This window comes from Anopheles gambiae, chromosome X (assembly GCF_943734735.2).
Source record: "Anopheles gambiae chromosome X, idAnoGambNW_F1_1, whole genome shotgun sequence".
Classification (NCBI taxonomy): domain Eukaryota; kingdom Metazoa; phylum Arthropoda; class Insecta; order Diptera; family Culicidae; genus Anopheles; species Anopheles gambiae.
The window spans coordinates 17,788,600-17,811,505 of NC_064600.1; the positions used below are offsets into that span (position 1 = coordinate 17,788,600).

Consider the following 22,906-nt stretch of genomic DNA (forward strand, 5'->3'; position numbering starts at 1 on the left):
TGATAATCGCAAACAATAAATAACAACATCGGTTTTACGCGTGAAACCTGTCGTAACCACTACCAACAATCATACACTAATAGCATCACCGCTGGCCACTGCTCACACATCCAATTTATAACCCACACATTCGATCCCTCGACATCAATAACTACAACAACTGAGAGAACTCCAACAGGATATGTCAATCGCAATAATCGCTCGTCGAAACGCAACACTCTCACGATCTACTATCAAAATGTGCGTGGCGTTCGTACGAAACTGGATGAGTTACTTCGCGTGCTCAGCGATCACATCTATGACGTCATTGTTTTTACCGAAACGTGGCTAAACGAACAAATACCGTCTTCGCTCTTCTCGGGTAACAAATACAACATTTACCGTTGCGATCGCTCTCCAAATAACAGCGCATACTCTCGTGGTGGTACTAATTGCATGTGCAACGGATCTGATCACCGAATTGATTTCATCTCCAGCCAACATCAAGATGGTTTGGGTAAAGATTAGGATGCAGAGAGTATCTCTATTTATAGGCAGCATTTATATCCCGCCAGGTATGATACCAAATAACGTTTGTTAAATAGCTTTAGCGATAGTATTGATGCGGTTCAACAGCGCCTAAAAAGAAACGATTCAATGTTATTGTTAGGTGATTTCAATATGCCTTCTATTGTTTGGACGCCCATTGAAAACTATTATGTTTCAAGTAATGCACACTCATCAAGCAACGCTCAACATAATGTATTTTGCGACATAATAACAGAGTGTAGTCTCCGTCAAATTTTAGGGATCAAAAACAGTCTGGGACGTCAATTAGATCTAATTTTTGTTAATGAGAGCGCAGTTGATATAAACATTCAGGTGCTATCGGCTGTAGCACCTTTTATTAGACCAGATGATTATCATCCAGCTTTAGAATTCTCTCTCTCTGCAAATATTCAAAAGGCTCCGCGCTCAGTATCGTCAAATATACGTAGATATAACTTTAAAAAATGGATTACTCTAAACTTTCAGCTATGCTTTCGAATATTAACTGGTCGTTCTTAGATACAGATATTTCAATTAATGATGCGGTTACTAATTTTAATGCTAATATTATTTCGGCTTTCCCTCCTGCTGTCCTACCTATAAACCTAACAACTCCCCTCCCTGGTCTGACTCTACACTCCGCTCCCTCAAAAGAGATCGCAATCGCACACTACGTAATTATCAAGACATGCCAGATCCTCATCATAAGCGCATATTCAAATACACCTCTAATGCATATCGCATATATAACAGGGCTTGCTTTGGATCTTACGTCCACCGAGTGCAAGCACAGTTTAAAATTCATCCTAAAGCCTTCTGGGGATATGCTGATAAACGTCGTAAATCTAATGATATCCCTTCTCATCTGACTCTTGGCAATCTCTCTGCATCCGGTACTGACGGCTGCTGCAACCTTCTAGCTGAACATTTTTCAAGTGTGTATGGTGAATTAATCAAAACCAAATCATCAATCTCTAATAGCACTCATAACACGCCCACCGATGTAATCAACGACAGTAATCTAAACTTACACCTTAGCACAGTTTTACAAGCAATAAAAAATCTGAAACAGTCATATAATCCCGGTCCAGATGGCATTCCAGCAGCAGTATATAAGAAATGCAATACTGTGCTCAGTTCTCTCCTATTAAAACTGTACCGTATATCCATTAATTCATGTTCATTCCCGGACACATGGAAATTAGCTCATATTACTGCTATCCCTAAGAAATGTAATCGTGCAAACGCTACCAATTATCGTGGAATCAGCATCCTCTGTGCAAGCTCCAAAATATTTTAATCTATAGTTCACTCACATATCCTCTTTATTGCAAGAAACTGCATTATACCTCAGCAACACGGTTTCTTTCCTAAACGTTCTACCTTGACAAACCTTATTTCCTTGACTTCCGTTATCACCTCTATTTTAGACAGCGGTTCTCAGGTTGATATCATTTATACTGACTTTAAAGCAGCCTTTGACCGTATTCCTCACCCTATCTTTCTTGCGAAGCTATCCAAAATGGGTTTCATTGACTCACACATTCGTTGGCTTGATTCGTTTCTCAGCAATCGCTCTTGTCGTGTTAAACTAAACTCCTGTTTTCCAAATCCTTTTCATCCAAATTGGGAGTGCCTCAAGGTAGCGTGTTGAGTCCTTTATTGTTCGTTTTATTTATTAATGATGTTAACTCAGTCATTCCACACGATTGTTTTCTTTGTTATGCAGATGACTTAAAGATTTTTAAATCTATATCGTCTGTTGATGACTGCGTATCGTTCCAAAACACCCTCAACCGATTTGCATCATGGTGCTCATCGAACCAGCTAGTTCTATGCCCCGAAAAATGTCATGTCATGTCCTTCAGTCGTTCACGTTGTCCCGTTACGACTGCTTACAGGGTTTACCAAGTCACTTTGCGATGTGAGCTGCACAATTCATCTCACTTGATACGTATTTCTATTCTGACGTGCTACTTCATTTGGCCCGAAATAATTTTCTATTCCGCCGCATTCATTTTCATCCATTATATGAAGTCTTTTCACAGGGGATGTTAGCTGGAGCCGTCCGCAATGTTTACATTTTTTTTCAAAAATAAATTTTTGGGCTTTTAGTGCTCATTTGTGATACAACTATGTTGTTTAACAAAGAATACAAGTTTATCTTTGCTCCGCTGTAGCATTCTAGCCGAAACATGGGTTATTCATTGAGTTATAAGCAGATTTGACTGAGCAGGTTCAACTGCTAATATCTCAAAGAATAATCCATTTTTCGGCTAGAATGCTACAGCGGAGCAAAGATAAACTTCTATTCTTTGTTAAACAACATAGTTGTATCACAAATCAGCACTAAAAGCCCAAAAATTTATTTTTGAAAAAAATGTAAACATTGCGGACGGCTTCAGCTAACATCCCCTGTGAAAAGACTTCATATAATGGATGAAAATGAATGCGGCGGAATAGAAAATTATTTCGGGCCAAATGAAGTAGCACGTCAGAATAGAAATACGTATCAAGTGAGATGAATTGTGCAGCTCACATCGCAAAGTGACTTGGTAAACCCTGTATAACTTCGAGGGTATAGCAATAAATCGTGTACTCTCGGTAAAAGATCTTGGTGTAACTTAAAACGTTTTTCATTCAATTCATTCAATGAGAAAAAGTTTTTCAATCCGCATAACCGACCCTCTGTGTTTAAAAGCGTTATATTGTTCGTTAGTAAGACCGATTTTGGAATACTGTGTTGTTGTTTGGTGTCCCACCTCATTTACATCGATTGACCGCATAGAAAGAGTGCAGAGATCATTTACTCGGTATATTGTCAGCAAAATGCCCGGCTTCACGTCAGATACCCTACCGGACTATGAGCAAAGATGCCATCTGTTGGGTCTGGACTCATTGGAGAAACGCCGTCACATTTCCTAAATAATATTTGTTGCCTCGCTCATATCTAATGCTGTGGATTCACATATCATTCTTTCATCCCTGCATTTCTATGTTCCATTTCGTTCCTTACGCCCTCGTACTCCTTTATTTGTTCCAAATCGACGCACTTCAGTTGGTTTAAATGACCCTTTATTACGTGCTGTGAGATTGTTTAATTCCTGCGCACACCTGTTTGACCATCACCTCTCCTTACCATCCTTCCGATCCATCCTCCGAGCAAATATTTAATAAGTTTAGTTAATAGGTATGTTGTTAAGTGTTCAATTCAGACAGCAGTTATGTAAATAAATAAATAAATAAAAATCCGTCAATGAATTCGGGCTTTTGTCACTCATTCCAAGGTTATCGCCTTTACGGTTGAAACAAAATCTGGGACTTAATCGCATCAAAATCATCATCAGATACAGCTCACGATTGTGTCCCGGAACAATATAAGAAGCAATTTCATCAAGAATCTCTATACACATTTTGAGTTTTGAAATTCAAATGTTTCGCAAAGCCTGAAACATATTAATGCATATTTGAATGTAATTCGAAATAAAAAGGTTCTTATTATTTACGTTCCGTCAGGAATTCAAAGAAAGGATCTAACTCTTTCCTGACGGCAGCTGCTAAATTCGCCACTGCTTCTTCGTTATCGTTTTCCAATAGGGCGGCAAATGGCAGTGCCGAACTAAAAAGCAACTATCTTCCATTAAAAATTAAGAAAAATAATGAAGATAACATTAGACATTACGACTATTTTAACAGGTTCGACAAGCAGTCACTTCGCATAGGCCAGGCCCTTTCTAGTAGCTAATTTTGACGGTTATTAGTTTTTTGGGCGATTGAAAATAAAAATAAATAAAATGGGAATGGATTGGACATTCATTTTTACAAGAAAACAAAATGTTCGAACAAAATAGTCTGTTATTCTGTGTACAAAAAAATCCTAACTACTGCTTGTAAACAGGACCTCCCCCTCCTCTTACGTCCTTAAAAGGGGGAAAAGCTAAACAAAGGTTGTAAAAGACTGTTCTAGAAGAATAACAACACACGTTACTGGTTCGAATGACTTCATCTTTGCAGTGTGGAAAATGGTAGCTGCTGGCCAAAGTGGTTGGGAAATGTATCACAATCCGATTGAAACCACTTCTGGTAAACACGTGCACACAGGAGCATTGGCAAAACTTTCCACCCAAATATACCGCACATTCCGCACCGTAGGTGTGTGGGGGGTGTTTGCGGCTTGATCAATAAACCCGAACTATAAACGCCTACAGCAGCACCCCACATCTCGAAACGGTGAGTATTCCGGCGTGAGTCACGACAAGCAAGCTGTGTCGCCAAAACCGCGATGGTGTTTTTCCATTAGCCCCGGTATGAGCCGGCGCGCGATCAAGAAAGTGGAAATGTTTTTGTTGGGCGATAGGCAACTGAACCCGCCTGCGATGGCAACACACACATACATGTGCATCGAGAGTGCACGCATTGCCGACCTTCGGGCCCGAAGGGAAAAGAATGGCAAACACACATTCCAATCATCCCCCCTCGTACTACAATGCCAACGTCCACAAAAAAAACATTTCTTCCCGAGTGCATTTTCCCCAAACAGTTCGATCGCCAACCAAACGGGCTGCATTACTGACTAACGAGGGGAGCTGGGGGAGCTAGTAAACCGCCGCCCGATTATAATTAGATTCCATCGCGTTCCCTGGGTTCAAGTACACGCGCGCGCGCGCGCTCGCTCGCGCTCACTTTGGCTCGGCAGGCCACTCCAGTTTGTGCGGGGGACAGCAGTGGGCAGTCCGATACTTCCAATGTCAATTAATGCCGGCATTGGCAAAACAGGCAGCACGCATCAGGCGCACGGGCCCGACCGGGCGGGAATCGATCGGGTCAGGTTGCACACGGACGCGCACAGCGTAGCTGTATTGCGCCTCACCGTCGCGGTAATACATCAGTGGTTTTGCATATTTTCCAAATTTCAATTACAACAAATAAATAATGACTCGCGTTTAGCGTTTAGCCGCTCTTCTAACAGCCTGTGTGTGTGTGTGCACTCACAACACTCATAGTGTAACCGAAAATAAACGATACGGTATGTGCGCACGTTTGAAGGTCCACAGAAAGAGGGGCGAGAAACGCCGGGGATGGAAGTGGAGTTTTGTTGTTGTTGTTGTTGTTTTCTTCTTCTACCCTTTAGAGCCGTTAATAGAGATGTCGACTTTGCTTTAAGGCTAATTGTTTAACCTTTTTTTAATTATTGACATGCGGACGAGCTGTAAACGATTGCCGAGGAACGTTTTATGCAAGGCAGATGCAGATATGATGTACCATCAGCACGCGCGCCCAATCGTGTGTGTGTCCAATAATGCTTAGCCATATTAGCGGCCGTTTTATTGTCTAGCTTGAGGAGGCCAAGCGGTACTAGAGAATCAATAGGAATTGAACATGCTATTGAACAAGGTGTTGTATTAAACAGCATCATGTAAAAATAAAAGTTTGTTTCCTGCAATAATTCGTTCCATTACGAATGTGTGTAAATTGGCCCTTTTTGTTAAATGCCATCTTTAAACCATTGATAGTCGGCAATTCTTCTTGTTCAAAAAAACAAAAAATACGAAAAATCAAATTGAATATCGCCAATTCCACACAAACCTGGATGGTCGTAAAAGGAAACGTTCAGGTTTTTTTATTGCATTGTGTGCACATAAAATTGTGTCCATTCGAAGGGTAAAGTTGGGATGTTTCACTACCTTTCACGTAACATGTATTATTTTGCTGTTTTTTTTTTCAGAGAAGCATAACTTTCGCATAAAAAAGAAAGCATAAGCAGCGTACAAATTCACTTTCTAGCATTCTAGAAATTCAGCATTCACTAGCCATTTTGGTTAAAGTTTAGGTGCATTAAAGCCATGTTTCAATAGCTGTACATTTCGAAAGCTATAATAAGATTGAATGAAAACTGTCATTTTGAAAACAAAACCAAAATCGCATATGTTTTCCTTGCTATATCTTCTACAGCTCATTTCTAGAAGGCAAAAACAGGATGAAAAAGAATATGCGAACCAGATTTCAGATAATGTCAAACATAAATTCAACTGCTTATAGTTAATCCACAGATAAAAATCTAACATACGCAATCTCAAACGGTTTGCATTCTTCCAGGACAGTGTGTAAATTTGGAGACAAATCGAATCCCTGAGCAGACCTTCATATATTTACCCAATTTAGAACGCTGTGCCCTTTATTAGCCACTTTGGGCCACTCTTTACGCTCAGGCAGACAAACGGAATCCTCTAGCACAGAGATGTCAAACTGTTGGCCCGCGACCGCTTGAGCAAAAGTTTATTTTGCATTTCTGCTTCTAACGTACATGTCACTCCATATACCAGACATCTGAATTTGAAGAGTTTTTCAACTTCACTAATTTCTCTACTAATTGACTAATTGCTAATTGAATTGATAGTTTAACATCCATAGTTAGAAAATCTTGTCAGTTTTTTTCCTCTTTCTTCTCTCCATGCATGTTGTGTGCAAAAAAAAAAGAATTCCAAAAGCGAATTATAGAACAAAACCCACAAATCTGATTTATTTTCTGCAATCGAGCATTAAATTTCGAACACATTATTGAAAGTAGTACTTTTTTTTAAAGAAACAACAAACGTTTTATCTTCAAAAAATCGTAAATTTCAAACACTACTTTTTCTTTTAATGATAACCAATCAATCAGGATACTTGGTGGCCAAAAGAGCGATTTTGCAAAAAAGCACAAAATTTGCTGAATCAACAGGAATAAAAAACGCTGCCGTGAACATTCCATTTCATCAAAGCGTTAGAAATTAGCTTTTGATAGGATGCTATGAATGATTTGAAGCGTTCCATGAGGCAGAACCGACTAGACAGGCGACTAGACTAGACTACAGGTGAGCTTATAGCTCTGATTTCAGTTGCCATAATAAGATGAGGTTCGTTCTTTAGTAAAACGTTTCTTAGATTAGTAACTGTTGACGACGTATTCCAATATGAAACGACAGGTTAACTTTAAAGGTTAATATGAAACGACAGGTTAACTGTTAACGATCCAATTTGTGTATCATATCATTTCATACAAAAACTAGGTTGCGGCCCGTGCTACTATTTGTAGTAGTATTGTGGTCCGCGTGGTCGAATGCGTTTGACATCGCTGCTCTAGCATCACCATTGGCCGGCGCCGTCCAAAAGTGCGTCAAGACACTACCGTTCGCTACGCTTGCACGGCAGTGGGCTAGGGACGGGAATGCATCTTCGCCCATCAGTGCCCCCTGTCAAGCGTGATGACGGCCAAAACACCCATCGGGAATCGGCACGGTACATGATGACAAATTCTAGACAGCAAAACAAATTCCACCCAAAAGACACACACAAACAGACGGTTCGAGTGGCCACATCACATTGTCGCGACGAAAGAGGGGAGGAAGACACCTTAACCATTCTGGTCACTCCCAGGTTTTCTTTTTCTTTTTCCACCAGAAGGGTCGTCGTCGTTCCGAACGTGTCGCGCCGCCATCAATGATGCGCTTGAGTAGTGTTGTGCTAGTTTTGGTGTTTTGTTTTTCAACGATGCAAAAAAAAAACACACACACGCTCTTATTAGAAAGCGGGCGATAACGTTCGGGTGAGTATAGGGGGGAGGGGGAGGATGTTACCTCGCTCCTCTCAGAGCAATTCAAACGTCAGGTCGCGTTTCGTGACAACCGGTGGCAAATAGATTACGTCCAATATAGAACTCGGCCGTAAAAAAGGCGCTAGATCTCCTCCCTCTCACTTCCCCTCCTCGCACGTGCCTTCGGACGCGCGGGGACGGGTTTCGGGTAGGGATTATACCCAAAAACGAAGGGGGTGAAAAGGAGGGCAAGGTAAGATATATGGTCAAAGCGGGATCTTACGAAAAGAAGAAGAAAAAAACCATAAACACACACGCACACAACAACAAACTTGTTAGGATGATAATTTAAGTGATGCATCCACAATGTGTTATCTGACGTCTCCACGACACTAACGTAAAGGTATATCTGTGTGTGCGTATGTTCAATGGTGGTGCCGGGTTGGGTTGGGGGACATGGCACCGTTTCCTGTTTTATCTTTCACTTCAGCAACTCCCGCCCGATGGCGTGATGTGCGTTACCTCACTGTGTCGTTGTGTGTATCTCGTTTCAAAACAATAGTGCGCACACACGAGGAGGATCTTCTCTCTATGTGCTGCTGCTGCTGTTGTTACTGTGTGCTTCTAACTAGAGTTGGGCAACTTCCCAAAAAAAAAAACAATCAGAACTGGGCCCTGACGGTTCAAACAAATGTCGTACCCAATTCCGAATAGTAGGTTCAATCCTACAAGCCGGAACCATCCAGAATCGCCCAGAATCGTCCGAAATCGTCCAGAGTCGCAGGAATCGTTGGAATCGTCGGAATCGTACTGAATCGACCGTAATCGTAGTCGACCGATATCAGTTCTTGTGGGAAGACACATTTGATATATCTTTCACTTTCTCCGTCATTGCATCGCGCGCACCTCTGCCTGGTTGATAGAACTTCTTAGCACACAGGCAACAAAATGGGCTTGGTATGACCGCGTAGGTTGTTGATGTAAAGCCTAAAGGCGATTTTGTTTAGAGAAACGCGAATACGTACGAATACGTATGAATCAAGCCCACATACCTGCAATGTATACACCAATAAGTCACAGATACATCACAGTTTAGTTAGTTCAGCAGTATGGTGTCAAGTGAACTGCGCCTTAGTTCGTGGTGGCAATTTTGGAATGTAGGTCAGCTTTTTCTTTTGTCCATTTTCAGTGCAACGAAAGCAACGGAAAAATACAACGAAAAATGATCAGTTTACCATTCCAGAAACTACCACGGAGTGATCAGAGTTCACTACCACTTGTACACCGTAAAACGGACAGGCCCTTTTGTTGCCAGTATACTAAGACGCTCCAAACATTTTGGGGAGGACATGACTACCAGCGGTGCACGCACAACGCAATGGACAGAGAAAGTGAAACATATATTAAATGTGTCTTCGTACATTCACTAATATCGACTACGACTAAGGATGATTCCGGACAATTCTTGATGAGTTCCAAGACTTGAGACGATTCCCACGACTCGGGACAACTCCGGACGATTCTAGACGATTCTGACGATTCCGATGGAGCTAGCGATTCTATGTCTCTGCAGTCGGAATCGAAATCAACCTTGCCAGAACCAGAGCGGAACCGTGGGTGCGATCCGGAGTACTCATCTCTACTTCTAACCCGCACAATACACACACTCACACACTTGAGAGCACCGCCGATAATGGAATTATCGAATAGATACCCCTTCGCACAAACCATCCCCCCCTCCCCCTATCGCCCGCACATAAAAAGCGTTTCGCGCGCACACACACGTGGGCCACTTGACGGCGGCATTGTCACCCGACGCGTGGTTCTTCCCAACCCCGAAGAGCAGCCGCTTTGCACGTTGCCGCTAAATGTGGCTTCGAAACGGTCTTAATCCCCACTGCCCTTCCCGTCCCTGCCCTCAGCCGCACCTTGCCGGTTGCCACCGGTGAGCACTGTCGGGCAGGATGATGCTCGCGCTCACTTTGCTTGGTTGAAGGTTGTTTACCACACAAGGGTGGCTTGTTTTTGTGATACAGAGAGTGCGCGAGCACGCTCGCAGCGCGTACGCCAGTGTGAGACACTGCACGCTTATCGTGTATAGATATGTTTATCGTAAGATCGTAAGAGACACCGTGGGGGAGAAGAAACCTCGAAAGACACTGGCCAGCGCACCCCGTCCGAGAATTCACGTGATTTTGCCTGCACAAGGCTGGCGAAGAAGAGCTCCGAGGTCGAGTTCGCCGCAAGGCCCAAGTTTTGCGGCGCGTTCTGGCCACCACTGCCGCCAGAGTTCACAGCATTTACCTGACTCTAGGCCGATAGCTTCCAGCGCTTCCTAGAAGATCATTGGCCACATACACTTACACATACACCCACACACACAAACACGCTGCACAGGAACACTGAGTCTAAACAAAAGAAAGCACGCCGAAAGGAAACCGAAATGACGTTTTGTTTGCAGTCACACAGAGAACCCACAACCGTTTGCATTGGCTACGTTTGCAGCTCAACCATTTCAACACTTTCTACCAATACCGCGTAGTAAACAAACAGAACTGCAATCCCCGCCCGCGCGCGGAAAGTACACGTATGCTTCTCGCGCAATGCGAGAAAAACCGTTTCAAGTGCCGCTGCTGCTGTTGCTGCACGTCCTCGTAGCTTGTTGTGTGACAGTGAACTGAAAGGGCCGCGCGCGCCGTTTTGATTGCAGGCAGACCACAACAGAGCTGCTGCTGCTGATGCCGCTGGACCGTATACACGCCGGTCTCGGAAGAGGCTGCTGCGAAGCGTGGTGCGTGAGTGCGCGCGCGCACGCGCGCACACTCACACACGCTCGCCGTCGTCGTTCGGCTTTCTTTCCGCAAGCGGCACCGCGTGTGTGTGTGTACGCGGCGCGATCGATGCTGTTGCGGCCATAGTTGTTTGTACCGCGCGATCCCCTGCGCTGCTTCGGTTTCGTTGCGCTTTAGCGTTTTAGCGCGGGGGCCTGACAAACATCTCGCGCTCGCTCGCTCACTCGCGTTCCGTAGATTCCGTCGGACTGGGAATTGTCGTGTGGGAGGATGAATTTGCTTTTGCGCTCCAAAGAAAAAAACAAAAGCGGCCACAAATTTCCTCCCGTTGGGGGTGATCACGCACTGGGGCGTCCATCAATACGGCCAGACGCACGCGTTTTGAAGTTCAGCGCAGGAAACGCACTAAGCCGGATGACGATGCTATGGAGGAGGGATGTATCCCTCTGTTCACTATCTTAACGTATTACCACCCTCCCCCAAGCCCGAGCTTTATCTTGAGTGCATCCCTCTCTCAAGCCCACACACACCCAAACAGACACACACGCGCGCACCACTTCTCCTGGTAGTTTCTTGTGGCGTATTTAACCGAAATGGTGTTTGTTTTTCTTCTCTCCCTCGCGCTCATTTCTTTGAGTGGGTTTAACACCGCGCGATAAGCGCAATCGAACAGCAATTAGACGGTCAGATTAGATTACAGCCACGACACGCCATGGGAGGGGAACAAAAAAAAGAATTAATCCGTGAATTGAAATTATTAGCACGCAAAAGACACTCGGGGCAAAAGACACAAACGATTCCATCACTGTGAAAGCTGAGAGATGGGAATGGTTTTGAGAAACAAAACAAAACAAAAACAACATCCAAAAAATTGGGTCAGGAACGGAACGGTTCCCCACAAGAACCCGCACTTCATTGCTCAGGTGCGTTTGTCCTATTCCGCGCGTGAAGGGAGTTTTTTTAATGGCGTGCACTAGTGATGGGTAAAATTGGCAAAAATCCGGAGTCGACTCCGATCCGACTCCGATAAATTCGGAATCGACTCCGGAAGGTAGGTCCGCGCTGCAATATCCGGAGTCGTTCGGAATCGTCCGGAGCCGTACGGAGTCGCCCGGAATCGCCCGGATTCGCCCAGAGTCGGAGTCATCCGGAGTCGTTCGGAGTCGTTCGGAGTCGTTCGGAGTCGTTCGGAGTCGTCCGGAGTCGTCCGGAGTCATTCGGAGTCGGAGTCGTTCGGAGTCGTTCGGAGTCGTTCGGAGTCGTCGACTTCGGACGACTCCGGTCGACTCCGGACGACTCCGGTCGACTCCGGACGACTCCGACTCCGGGCGGATCTAGTGGTTCCATTTTGCCGGAGTCGGAATCGAACTAACAATAGTCGGAGTCGGATCGGAGTCGTGGGTGCGCTCCATATGGCACATCACTAGCGTGCACGCGCCGTCTAACCTTCTGCGAGACTATCGGACCCGAGCCTGGGCGTTGCATCTTCACATTCTCACTAGAACGCCGCGCCAGCAGTAACACTGTTGTTCTTGATTTCTCTCTCTCTCTCTCACACACACACACTTTAGTTTTGTGCACCACACGAGGAGATGCAGCGTGCTGCATTGATGGAAGATTTTGTGCCTGTTGTTGCTGTTGATATTATTGCTGTTTACTAGGATGCAGAAAGTGCAGCATTGCATGTCGGTGGTGCATCGTTCATCACCGGGACGACTTGGCATAACTTTCGTCACCGCCCCTCCTTGCCCCTTGAATTTGTCGTCGTGCTGTTTTCCAACTGCTGGTTTTGTTTGTAAACAAAGGGCACACACTAGTGTTGGATAAAACTGGTTCATATTCATGAATCTGAATGAATATTTGCAATCATTCAATGAATCTGAATCTCTGTTGGAATGATTCATGAATCTCAAAGATTCGTGAATCTCTAAAGATTCATGAATTTCAAATGTTCACGAATCTCAAAAGATTCACGAATCTCGAAATATTAATGAATCTCGAAAGAATCATGAATCTAAAAAGATTCATATATCTCGAAAGATTTACGAATCTCTAGGGATTCAATAATCTCAAAATAATACATAGAGCTTGAACTTCTTATTATTCTTCTTCTTGGCGTAACAACTTACATATGCTTTCAACATTTCTTGGCATGTTCAACACACCCGGATAGCTTGTTTCGCTGCGGGGAGTCGGTCCATGCAAGGTTTGAGCCCACGATGGGCATGTTGTTAAGTCGTGCAAGCTTACTATCATTGGATCGTTCAAATTCAATATTTTTAAAATCTTACATCTCTAAAGATTTAAGGATTTTGGTAGATTAATGTATCTTACGAGGTTCCCGAATCCTTGGAGATTCGTGAATCCTTGGAGATTCATGAATCTTTGGAGATTCGTGAATCCTTGGAGATTCGTGAATCCTTGGAGATTCCTGAATCCTTGGAGATTCCTGAAACCTTGGAGATTCCTGAATCCTTGGAGATTCTTGAATCTTCAGAGATAAATCTATAGAGATTCATGAATCTTTAAAAGTCATTTCGAGGTTGGAATCGCTCATCCCTGAAGAGTCATATGAGCGCATCTCAACAAAAGATTCATAAAACCCAACACTAGTACACACTGCACAGCACACTACACTAGGGGCAAACAGAATCGTGCGGGGGTGGGGTGGGGGGGTTGGTCGAGTGGGTGGTAAAAAGGGTGAAGGGATGGAGAGGTGAGAGAGCATAAGAAAGCGCGGTCACTCACCTCATCGCCGACGTAGAATCCTGGCCGACCGGACGGCGTTTGCAGGGCACCAGCGCCACCACCGAGCCCGTCGCCGGTGGCGGAGGAGGACGCCTGCTTCAGGCCCTGGTAGCCGCTCTCCAGCTCGGTGTACGACATCGTCCCAGAGGGAGGGGGTGGGATGGTTTGGTGGACTCAAAATTAGTAAACCGAGGGAGGAGGTGGGAGTAACGAGTAAGGAAGGTTGGGACAGTCACACGTATACTTTACAGCACACCGAGCAACGGAAGTAGTTCTTCTTTCTCCCGGGAACCTTCCCAAAAACGCGCCTGATGATGAAGGATGAAGGATGGAGAGAGATACAAACACACACATGCAGCGCAGCACACAGCACACAGAGTGAGAGAGTGTGGCCACCGGAGTGTGTTGAGTAGTGCGCTCGCGTAGCCTCCAAACGCCACCAAACGAAGTCAGCGTGGGTGTGTTTGTGTGTCAGGTCAGGTGGCCGATCGAACGCCACGCGCTGCTCCACATCACCCTTTTCGTATGTCGTAGGATGGGTCGTAGATTAAAAGGAAGGAGGAAAGGGCTCGAAAGATGGTTTCCGTCTCTGTCGGCCGCACCGCGCCGCTTATCACTCCCGTACGTGTCTCGGTGTGTGTGCCTACGTTAGAGTGGCCGTGCCTTGATAAAACACTGTCGTCGCTATCGGTTCATGTGCTCGCTTCGCTTCTCTCTTGCTCCGTCAGTCCCAGATTGCAGGTTGTAGCACGTTTGTGTGTGAGTGTCGGTCGGCGGGATGCACTTGTCTACCACCAAGATGGTCCACCTAAGCACCCGGCTCTCTAGAAAGGGTTTCTTTTTGCAATCTTGTCTTCTATCACTATGATTCACCGTCAAAAGTGCTGCTCTTTCACCTTCTCCTCCTGCTGCTGCTGCTGCTGCTTGGCCGGTGGTAACATTTTACGAAACACACCACAAATCATACCAAAACGGGGGCGACACGACACATAGATGCACAGCGAGGGTTCCCGGGAGGGACGATACAAGTCCAACTCACACAAACACACATACACACACACACACAGCAAAGACACTCGTGTACTCGCCTCGAGGGGTTCTTTTTGATTTGCCGTTCACCTGTCTTTTTCCCCGAAATGTTCTAATTAAAGTTCACACCGGAAACTCGATCGGAGGGACACACTCACACACTCACACACACACACACACACACACACAAACACGCGCGCGACAGTACGAGTACTGGGAAAGTCACTTCACATATCGGGAGAGAAGAAAAAAAAAAAAGATGCAAAGAAAACAAGAAAGAAAAGAAGACATTACAAAAAAACGAAACCAAATTGGTGGAGATAAAGGGGGTAAGGAGGGGGGCGGCATAAAACGAAAACTGTGAACGGAAATTAAAGAACTTTAATATATAAGCAAAACAAAAACCCTACACACATACAGCCAAGTTAACCATTTGTAGATGGGGGGGGGGGGATGTATGAGGGGGGAAGAAAACTGAGGAAAATCGATTCGACGGTTATTGGTGGATGGGCGGGTTGGGGTTTGGATGGGAGAAGAGTATAACGAGAAAAATCTGTGCAAACACTTACATACAACAAGTAGCTGCCCGCTTCCGGATCGTACAGAAAGGTCATTGTGTCGAACGAGGGGGTGTTGGGGGAGGCCGCCGCTTCTTATACCTTTCCTGCGTTTCCCCTTGCACACCTGGACCCGGTGCTGTCACGGTACGAGGCGGCTCACCGGTACCATTCGCGCCTTGTACGGGTTGGCCGACACCAGACACCGTAAACACCGTTCAGTTCCAGCTGGAAAACATTCGTGGTTTACCCCTTTCCTTCAAGTGGGGGAGGGGTGACTTATCTGTTTGCAACAGTCACAGGACGATACTACAAACACACACACACATACACATAAACACACTAATTGGGTTTTTTATTGCTTGCCTTTCTTTCCACTTTCCCTTTGGACAGCTGTGGCTCGTTTTTTTTTCTCACTCACACTCGGCTGTTGGGCGATGCGAAATTACCGAAAAGAAAACCAACAACCAAACGAAACAATTTTCAGCACTTTCCGTCGAAATCATTCGCGAGCACCGAAAACGAGAACAAACCAAAGCCCAAAACCCAAAACGTCCTTACGCAAACATGCGGAGGACATGCGTTTTTCCTCGCGAGACCTTCGGAACGGTCTCTGGCTCATCCCCTCCGTGTTATGTCATTTGATATGTCAAACTGACGCGTTCAGATTTGTTTTGATCGAACTCTACTCCATGTGTGTGTATGTGTCTCTGTGTGTGCCTGTGTATGTGGCGATAGAGATTGCCCAGTGAATGGGGGATAGAAAGAAAATGCACCAGAGGTGTATTTGCTGACATTGCTGCAGTTTTTGTTTTGTTTCTTTTTGCTTGAACCGCGGTTTCATTTCTACCACTACCGGTCTGGGGCGATACTGCGGTACCTGTGGGGGGGGGGGGGGGGGTCTGATGCGTGGAACAAAGTGTTATTTTTCCTCTGCTTTCCGCAATACCCCAACAGCTCCCCGTGAGTTTTTACGCTGCTGATGGGGGTCTGCCGACCCGGTTCGGATTTGCTCGGATGACGTTTCCAGCGCTTAAGGTGGCTGTACACCGTTAAGGAACGGCGGTTACATTTGTACGTTAAATTTGAAATGATGTTTTTTAGCTTGATGATAAAATACAGTAGAGCGCCGTTTATCCGGGCTCATCGGGACTGGACCTTGTTCGGATATGCGAATAACAATGATAATGAGTCAACGGATATATTTAATCACAAATTCCTGATTTTTTTTTGGAAATGTATCCTATGTTTTGATAAAAATTACATAGCTTTTATCAAATTCATGTTTTTCCAATATGAATATTTGAAATTTTCTAGTTGCAGTCGGATTCCAATGAGACAGCCGGATAAAAGGTACCCGTAAAGGTAAACGGCGCTCCACTGTAATTGGATAAAAATAAACGACGTTGCAAAACGTCTGAAAGAGTGCAATACGTTAATTAAATGTCTAATTTGGTCCTAATTTTGAAGAAAAGCGAAAAGAAGAATTGTTCAAGAAATATGTTGCCAAATGTTTTCTAAATTTGTTTCGTTTAAGCAAAACATAAAGCAAGAGAGATGTCAATTTACAACAGACTACTATTCAAGCTATGACACCTAGGATTAATTATCACTCAAAACAAATATCATATTGCCAAACTGACGTCAATTTTAGGACAATTCATGTAACCGAAAGATGGCTTTCGAGTCATCATGCATGCCTTATCAAAAGTGAATGGTGTTTTAAACTTATTAATTCCTCGACAAAAGTTGAAATCCCTCCTGGTAAACCGGCACTTAAAAAAGAAGGAAGTTACGTAATTTTCAAAAAAAAAAATCCTAAATAATTTTGAACATCTACAGTGGTGGGTATTCAAAATCGGACACTATCACGAAATTCACATCGGAAACCGGTCGCTCATCCTACTGTGCGATCCATGTATCAATTTCCTACAATTATTATTCATCATGAAAAGTGTGCATTGGGCTTCTTTTACTACCCTTCTACACGGTAATGTGAAATAAGAATAAAAAAATAAACTTTTATATGAAAATAACGGGGAGAAAATGATGAAATCGTTCATGGTAGAAAGAACATCAGGAAAGTGAAATTGTCCAATTTTGAATACTCAGCACTGTACCTTGCATTTCTACACTCCCTAGCTACTATCATATACTACTATTGACTACACATTCAAAATAGTAAGGGAATCTCCATGTCCACCTAATTTAACCCAGCAACAGCAAGGCAAGTTTACAAAAATATTGCAAACTATTTGCCCCGCCCAAGGACATGGACAGAGGAGGCTTGGTAGGCCTAAACTGAGGTGACAAGATGGCGTGGATGCGTCCGCCATTGAGGCCGGGACAACGGACTGGCAGACGAAAACCATGAGTAATTTCGGACACAGCCAAGACCGCAAAGCGGTTGTGGCACCGGATAAGTAAGTTAGTAGTATTTGCCCCTTTCACATACGGTCCAAAATATCCCAGCATGAAATGGAGAACTTTTTGGAGAAACATTAATAGCAACCACTAGAAATTCGAATGAAAGAGGCACTTACTATGTGTTGGTTAATCGAACAAATAATACAAAATCAACACTACAAAAGAACTTGAATTACGGATAGTAGATAACGATAAACGCGTCACTTGCGGTAACAGTGAAACTACATAACACAAATTTACTGAAATGAAGTAGTTTAAAAAGTGGAATAATTTAAATAGCATAGCAAACGTATTAGGTATGATATTGCCTAATTTTGAAGCATTAGCGAAACCCTATTACAATATTTTAACAAAGATATTTGAATATTATTTGACATATGTATATAGAATTCATACGCAATCATAAAATGTGCAATTTAGCTATCTGAAGGGGAAAAGTTTTACGCAGACTGAGTTGTTTGTAAATAAAAAAAGATAGCAATGAACAAACTAACATGGCGCACTAGTTCCAAAGCCAATACAATCCGAGAATCGAGAGTTATGGCCTGATCACGGTGTTCCAACGGCAGTCGAATGGATCAGCGGGCTTCAAATGGAGCAACAAAATATTGGAATCATGTCAACTTACTAAAAGAGATGAACGTTTAATTGATTTTGTTTAAGCTTTTTAACTGTACAACACGCATAAAAATGTTAAAAATTTAATCTTTTTGGCCAAAGCTTCACTCAATTTTCCGTGTAATCTGCCGTTCGACATGCCGTGATCAGGCCGTTAGGCTTTATTTTTTCCAATAATCAAATATGGCAATAAAAGATAAATTTATGTGCATGTAAATTGCTGGAAAACGATTGATGACATCCATTCGATGAGCTGCATGCAACGAATGACGACGAGAATGATCTTTGTTGTCGTTCCAGCAACTAATTAACGCTTTGTGTGAAGATTTGCAAAACGTGTTTGTTCTCCGGTGCTTAGCACTTTTGAAGGCTGTTGAAATATCGGCCATGTCAGACGTACGAACAATCATGTTACTTAGTTCCCGCATCGTTTGGTATCGTTTCGTCGGTTCGGCCATAATTTGAGCATTGCTGGAAAACCGCAAACAAACAAAAAAGGTGCATAAATGAGCAACAAACGGCGCGCGTGGCGGTTCGGATGTCTAGAAGGCACAAACAAACAGAAAGGATCGCCGCTTGCCCCGCATCGAAGTTGGTAATGTTTCATTTTCGACAAAATACAGGTCTACATTCTAAACGAACGCTCGACAAAACATCTGTTAACATTCCTCTCTGTACCGTGTACTCCGTGTGTGTTGCTAGGCGGCTGGTGGTTTTGTGTGCCTCGCTCGTATAGGGATTAGTAGTACGTTCGCACCGCAGGCCAATTACATTTATGATCGAATTAGTCGAGTGACAGGACAGCTTCGTTTGCGACCGGCAAACACGTGTTTCGAGGGTTAGCAATACTGAAGAGGGGATGGGGTGTAATTACTTGCGTAACGTGAATAAATGTGTTAGTTGGGGATGGTTCTTTTACTTTTGTCTGTCTGTTCATGAGTCTTCTTGCGTACTCGCGCTCTCCCTAAATGCAGAACGGGAAGGGGGAAAAAGGTGAGAAAAGAAAGCTTGGGTGAAAACTGGTGAAAAAAAACAACAACCGCTTGGTTAGTCTGTCGCGCTCACTGCTCATCCTTATCCTTGGCGCCGTGCTTCAGGATGCGGGTGAACTCGATGTAGTCGAACAGGCTGTTCTTGATCGGCGCCTCACGGAACATCTCGTCCACGTCCTCGTCGGTGAACCGGTCGCCCATCGTCGTCAGCAGCTCGCGCAGCCGGTCCTCGTTGATCACGCCCGTGTTCTCCTCGTCGAAGCAGCCGAACGCGTTCTTGATCACCTCCTCCGGGTCGGTGCCCTGCAGCCGCTCGCCGAACAGCGTCAGGAACATGGTGAAGTTGATCGGACCGGGCGCCTCGTTCATCATGCCCTCGAGGTACTCCTCGGTCGGGTTCTTGCCGAGCGACGCGAGCATATCGTGCAGGTCGTCCTTCTCGATGAAGCCGTCCCGGTTCTGGTCGATCATGTTGAACGCCTCCTTAAACTCGGCAATCTGGGCCTGGTCGAACATGGCAAACACGTTCGAGGTGGCGCGCTGGGCCCGCTTCTTCGTCGTGCCGCGGCGTCCGGCAGTTTTGCGCGACGACATGATTGTTGTAGTTGATGCTGCTGTCGTTGTTGGGCTTAGAGTGCAAGCTTGCTTGATGGCGGGCAGGGAGCTTTATCAGCTGTTGGGCAATTTCCCCGCGTCGATTTGAGCCGTCGTTGATGGATGATTGAAGCGTTCGGTTGAGCGATGGATGCGTGGAGCAAGCATTGAGAAATGAAAGTAAAACAAAAACTTGTTACTATCAATGGTTACTCGTTGTTGTAGGCGTCACTGCCGGACAGCAGGAAGTGTGTTTAGTTGAATAAATGCTGGATCATAAACTAACCACGGATGTTTGAGCAAAAGTTACACAAACACAGGTTGTCCCCAGCGTGGTACACAACTCTCCACGTAGCGAAACGAAGTTGACCAACGTGCACGGCTACTAATTTGCGACTAAGGAGTGCTTCTCTGCCACATGCACAATGGCTGCTGTGGGTTTACAGTGTACAAGGCAAACCTTACCTCCCCCCCCCCCCCCCCATTGAACCACCCGTGAGTGTCATGCCACCGATCTTGCCCCGTGAAGACGGAGGGCCGACATTTAAACCATTCGAGTGGATCGCAGTGGCTGCACTGCCGTGGTAGTGGTGACCGATGTGAGTCACGGTCCATGCACGCACACGCACACATATATCCATAGCCGTTGTAGAAAGTGCAGGGTTTGTGGGTTGTGGATGGGGCAGGCGTGGGGCATTTCGTTATCTCGTCACCCATTTCCAGCCAATTGCTCATCGATGCGACATGTGTTGTGTGTTACGTCGCGCGCAATAACAATTCCCGCTTCCAGATGGTGTGCGATCAGGTTTTGTGCACCTTCTTGTGCCCGCAGGGCCACACTGCCTCCCTCCTACCGATCGGGCTGAATCGAGGTCGAGTGGGAGCGACAGAAAGAGAGTTCGCCTTGCACATGGTTCAATCATTTCGCCGAATCGGGCAAAACGGACCAGCGGGCCGCACAAATTCATATCCTTATAAGGCGAACCATTATGGGGCCGCCAAGATGACCTCTCCCTCTCCACTCGCTGCATTCACGGAGGGAGGGGAACACACATCTCTACACCGTTTGCCGTTGAGCCCTGTGACACACAAACACAACCGTGGACACAAGAAACGTACTGCTTGCCCCTCCCTTTCTCATGATGGCAAAAAAAATCTTTCGCAAAGCGGTACAGAGATGCCTTTGCGGGACGACCAGTTCCTTTTAAAGGCAAATCAAGCGTTTATGGTTTTATGGGTTTGTTGTTTTTGTTGCTTTTTATGTGTTACTTTCATGCCAAAGTGCAGCTGGCACAAGAAGTTACCATTTAAGAAAAAATAAAATAAACTTTAGGTGATGCGGGCACGGTGCGGGTTTGTATAATTGTTGGCGAATGCTTACAAAAAAAAAACTGCCGCTCGCAGTAGCGAGTAATGTTCCAGAAGTTTGCCACAACACATTCCATCTGGAACCGGTGCGATAGAAACGCAAAAAAAACCGAGGCGTAGGCCAGTCTGGGTCCGCCCTCGGTCCGTAGCTTGGGGCCAAAAATAAAGCGGAACAAAACATTTGTAATAACATTTACCCGATGCAGGCCGCGCGCGGTGGGGGGGGGGGGGGGGATCGGCAAAAACAGTCACACCCGACGACAAAGGGAAACTAGAGTTTGTTTAAGGTTATGCATGTGTGTGTGTGTGTGTTTGTAAGTGCAGGAAATGGGTGAATCATCTGCCTTTCCAACGGTTGCAACCGCCCCAGGAATAATTGTGCACGCGTAGGCAAGAGACAGCGAACGAGCGATAGTGCCGATCCCAAAGGAAATCGTTCTCACCCTCTCACTCACATGCCCTTTATAGATGGTGCGTGACGTACTTTACTTATTTTATTGGCCGTTTTCTGGCCTTTCGCACCAATTTTAGCATACCATGCCGGCCACGAAGCAATCAAACACTTTCCCGCGACACTCATTGTACACAAAAGGGGAGAGAATTACTCACCGAATGTTCGCAATAATGTACAAAACAGCGCAGCGTTTGCAGATCGTTTCCTTCTTGCTTTGAGTACGCGAAAACACAATGGAGTCACGGACAAGGCACTTGATACAGTGACAGTTTGCTGGAATTGTCTATGGAATTTCTTGCTCCGCATTGGCGCATTACACACCGTCCAGTAGCCGTTTGACAGTCGCGTCATGGAGTGCCAAGGTGCATTAAAAGTGGTGGTAGCGCTCATCCGATGCGATTTTATCGAAGGCAGCTGCCAAATGCTGTTTAGGTTCATATTGTGATTGTTTGGACGATTTTAATAGTTTAACCATAAGAACAAAATAAGTTAATGTTTTCCTATATAACCTACATACGTAGCTGATTAAGAGATAAGAAGTACAGGCGGTCCCCGAGATACACGGTACCTCTTATACGCGGATTCGGAGATACGCGATTTTCTAAATTTGACAATTCTTTGAGCAAATTGTACTGATTTGACACATCAATTTTAAATTGCCAAATAATTTCCGTTTTGATCGAATATTAAAAACTATTTCAAAAGGTTTAAAACAGTTATATTCAGTCAGAATCATGTCAACTAATTCATAAAGTAACTATAACCTCCCCCTACTTGCAAAATTACGCGAACATTACTAATATTTTAGCTGGAAATCACGAGATTCGACTTACGCGGAAATTCGAGATACGCGGTATTTTGCGGCCGTTTTCGCTCCCCAATAACCGTGTATCTCGGGGACCGCCTGTACATTGCGGAACTATGGCGCTTTTTAACTAGCACTTTGTACTCTTTGGAACCTTGTGGCTGATTAGCCTGATGTTTATGATTCATGATGGAATTGTTAAGAAAGCGTACCGAACTTGGTGGAACTTTACAGGTGGTACAGGAGGTGGCTCTTGTCAAAGTGTCAAAGACTGGTGCCGTCACCTCCGGTGCTTCTCCGGGAGAAGCGGCTGCTCAAGTCGAGTTTGCTAAAAAAATTGTAATCGTTTGTATAAGTTAAGGAAATTGATTGAATATAACCATTAAACTGTAATATAATAAATTTCGTGTTATTTATTACC

General features: G+C 44.8%; 2 protein-coding genes across 28 annotated transcripts in view; both read right to left on the reverse strand.

The window, feature by feature from the left end:
- LOC1270436 (inositol hexakisphosphate and diphosphoinositol-pentakisphosphate kinase) overlaps positions 1-15,878 on the reverse strand; it is a 46,609-nt gene extending 30,731 nt beyond the window's left edge. For 4 of the 24 annotated variants that reach the window (XM_061662264.1, XM_061662255.1, XM_061662190.1 and 1 more), the window contains exon 1: positions 10,406-11,011. Coding sequence is in view for 7 of the 24 variants with exons in the window: in XM_061662287.1 (XP_061518271.1) it covers positions 13,642-13,779 (138 nt within the window). In the remaining 17 variants the exon portion in view is untranslated. Of the gene's footprint in view, positions 1-10,405; positions 11,013-11,117; positions 11,225-13,641; positions 14,896-15,239 lie in introns of those variants that run through there. The other 20 variants (XM_061662348.1, XM_061662320.1, XM_061662365.1 and 17 more) reach the window with 16 other exon arrangements.
- A 2,970-nt stretch (positions 15,879-18,848) lies between these two features.
- LOC1270410 (myosin regulatory light chain sqh) lies at positions 18,849-22,044 on the reverse strand. 4 transcript variants are annotated; one of them, XM_309109.5, is made up of 3 exons: positions 21,836-22,012; positions 19,338-19,937; positions 18,849-19,236 (listed from the first exon to the last, which is right to left on the reverse strand). In XM_309109.5, the coding sequence occupies exons 2-3, from the start codon at positions 19,856-19,858 to the stop codon at positions 19,206-19,208; spliced, it is 552 nt and encodes a 183-aa protein (XP_309109.2). In that variant the 5' UTR covers positions 19,859-19,937; positions 21,836-22,012; the 3' UTR covers positions 18,849-19,205. The 4 variants fall into 4 exon arrangements, with proteins under 4 accessions (XP_309109.2, XP_061505851.1, XP_003437136.1 ...); XM_061649867.1 differs by lacking the exon at positions 21,836-22,012 and adding an exon at positions 20,145-20,384; XM_003437088.2 differs by having other exon boundaries at positions 18,849-19,937; positions 21,836-22,044.
- Between the last annotated feature and the right edge of the window lie 862 nt (positions 22,045-22,906).

What these genes read in the sequence shown, in the direction of transcription:
- LOC1270410 (XM_309109.5), bottom strand. Translation starts at nt 19,858, where the DNA reads ATGTCGTCGCGCAAAACTGCCGGACGCCGCGGCACGACGAAGAAGCGG. An exon ending in GCCAAGGATAAGGATGAGCA is followed by an intron (nt 19,237 to 19,337) that starts GTGAGCGCGACA and finishes TTCTGCATTTAG; the next exon opens with GGAGAGCGCGAGTACGCAAG.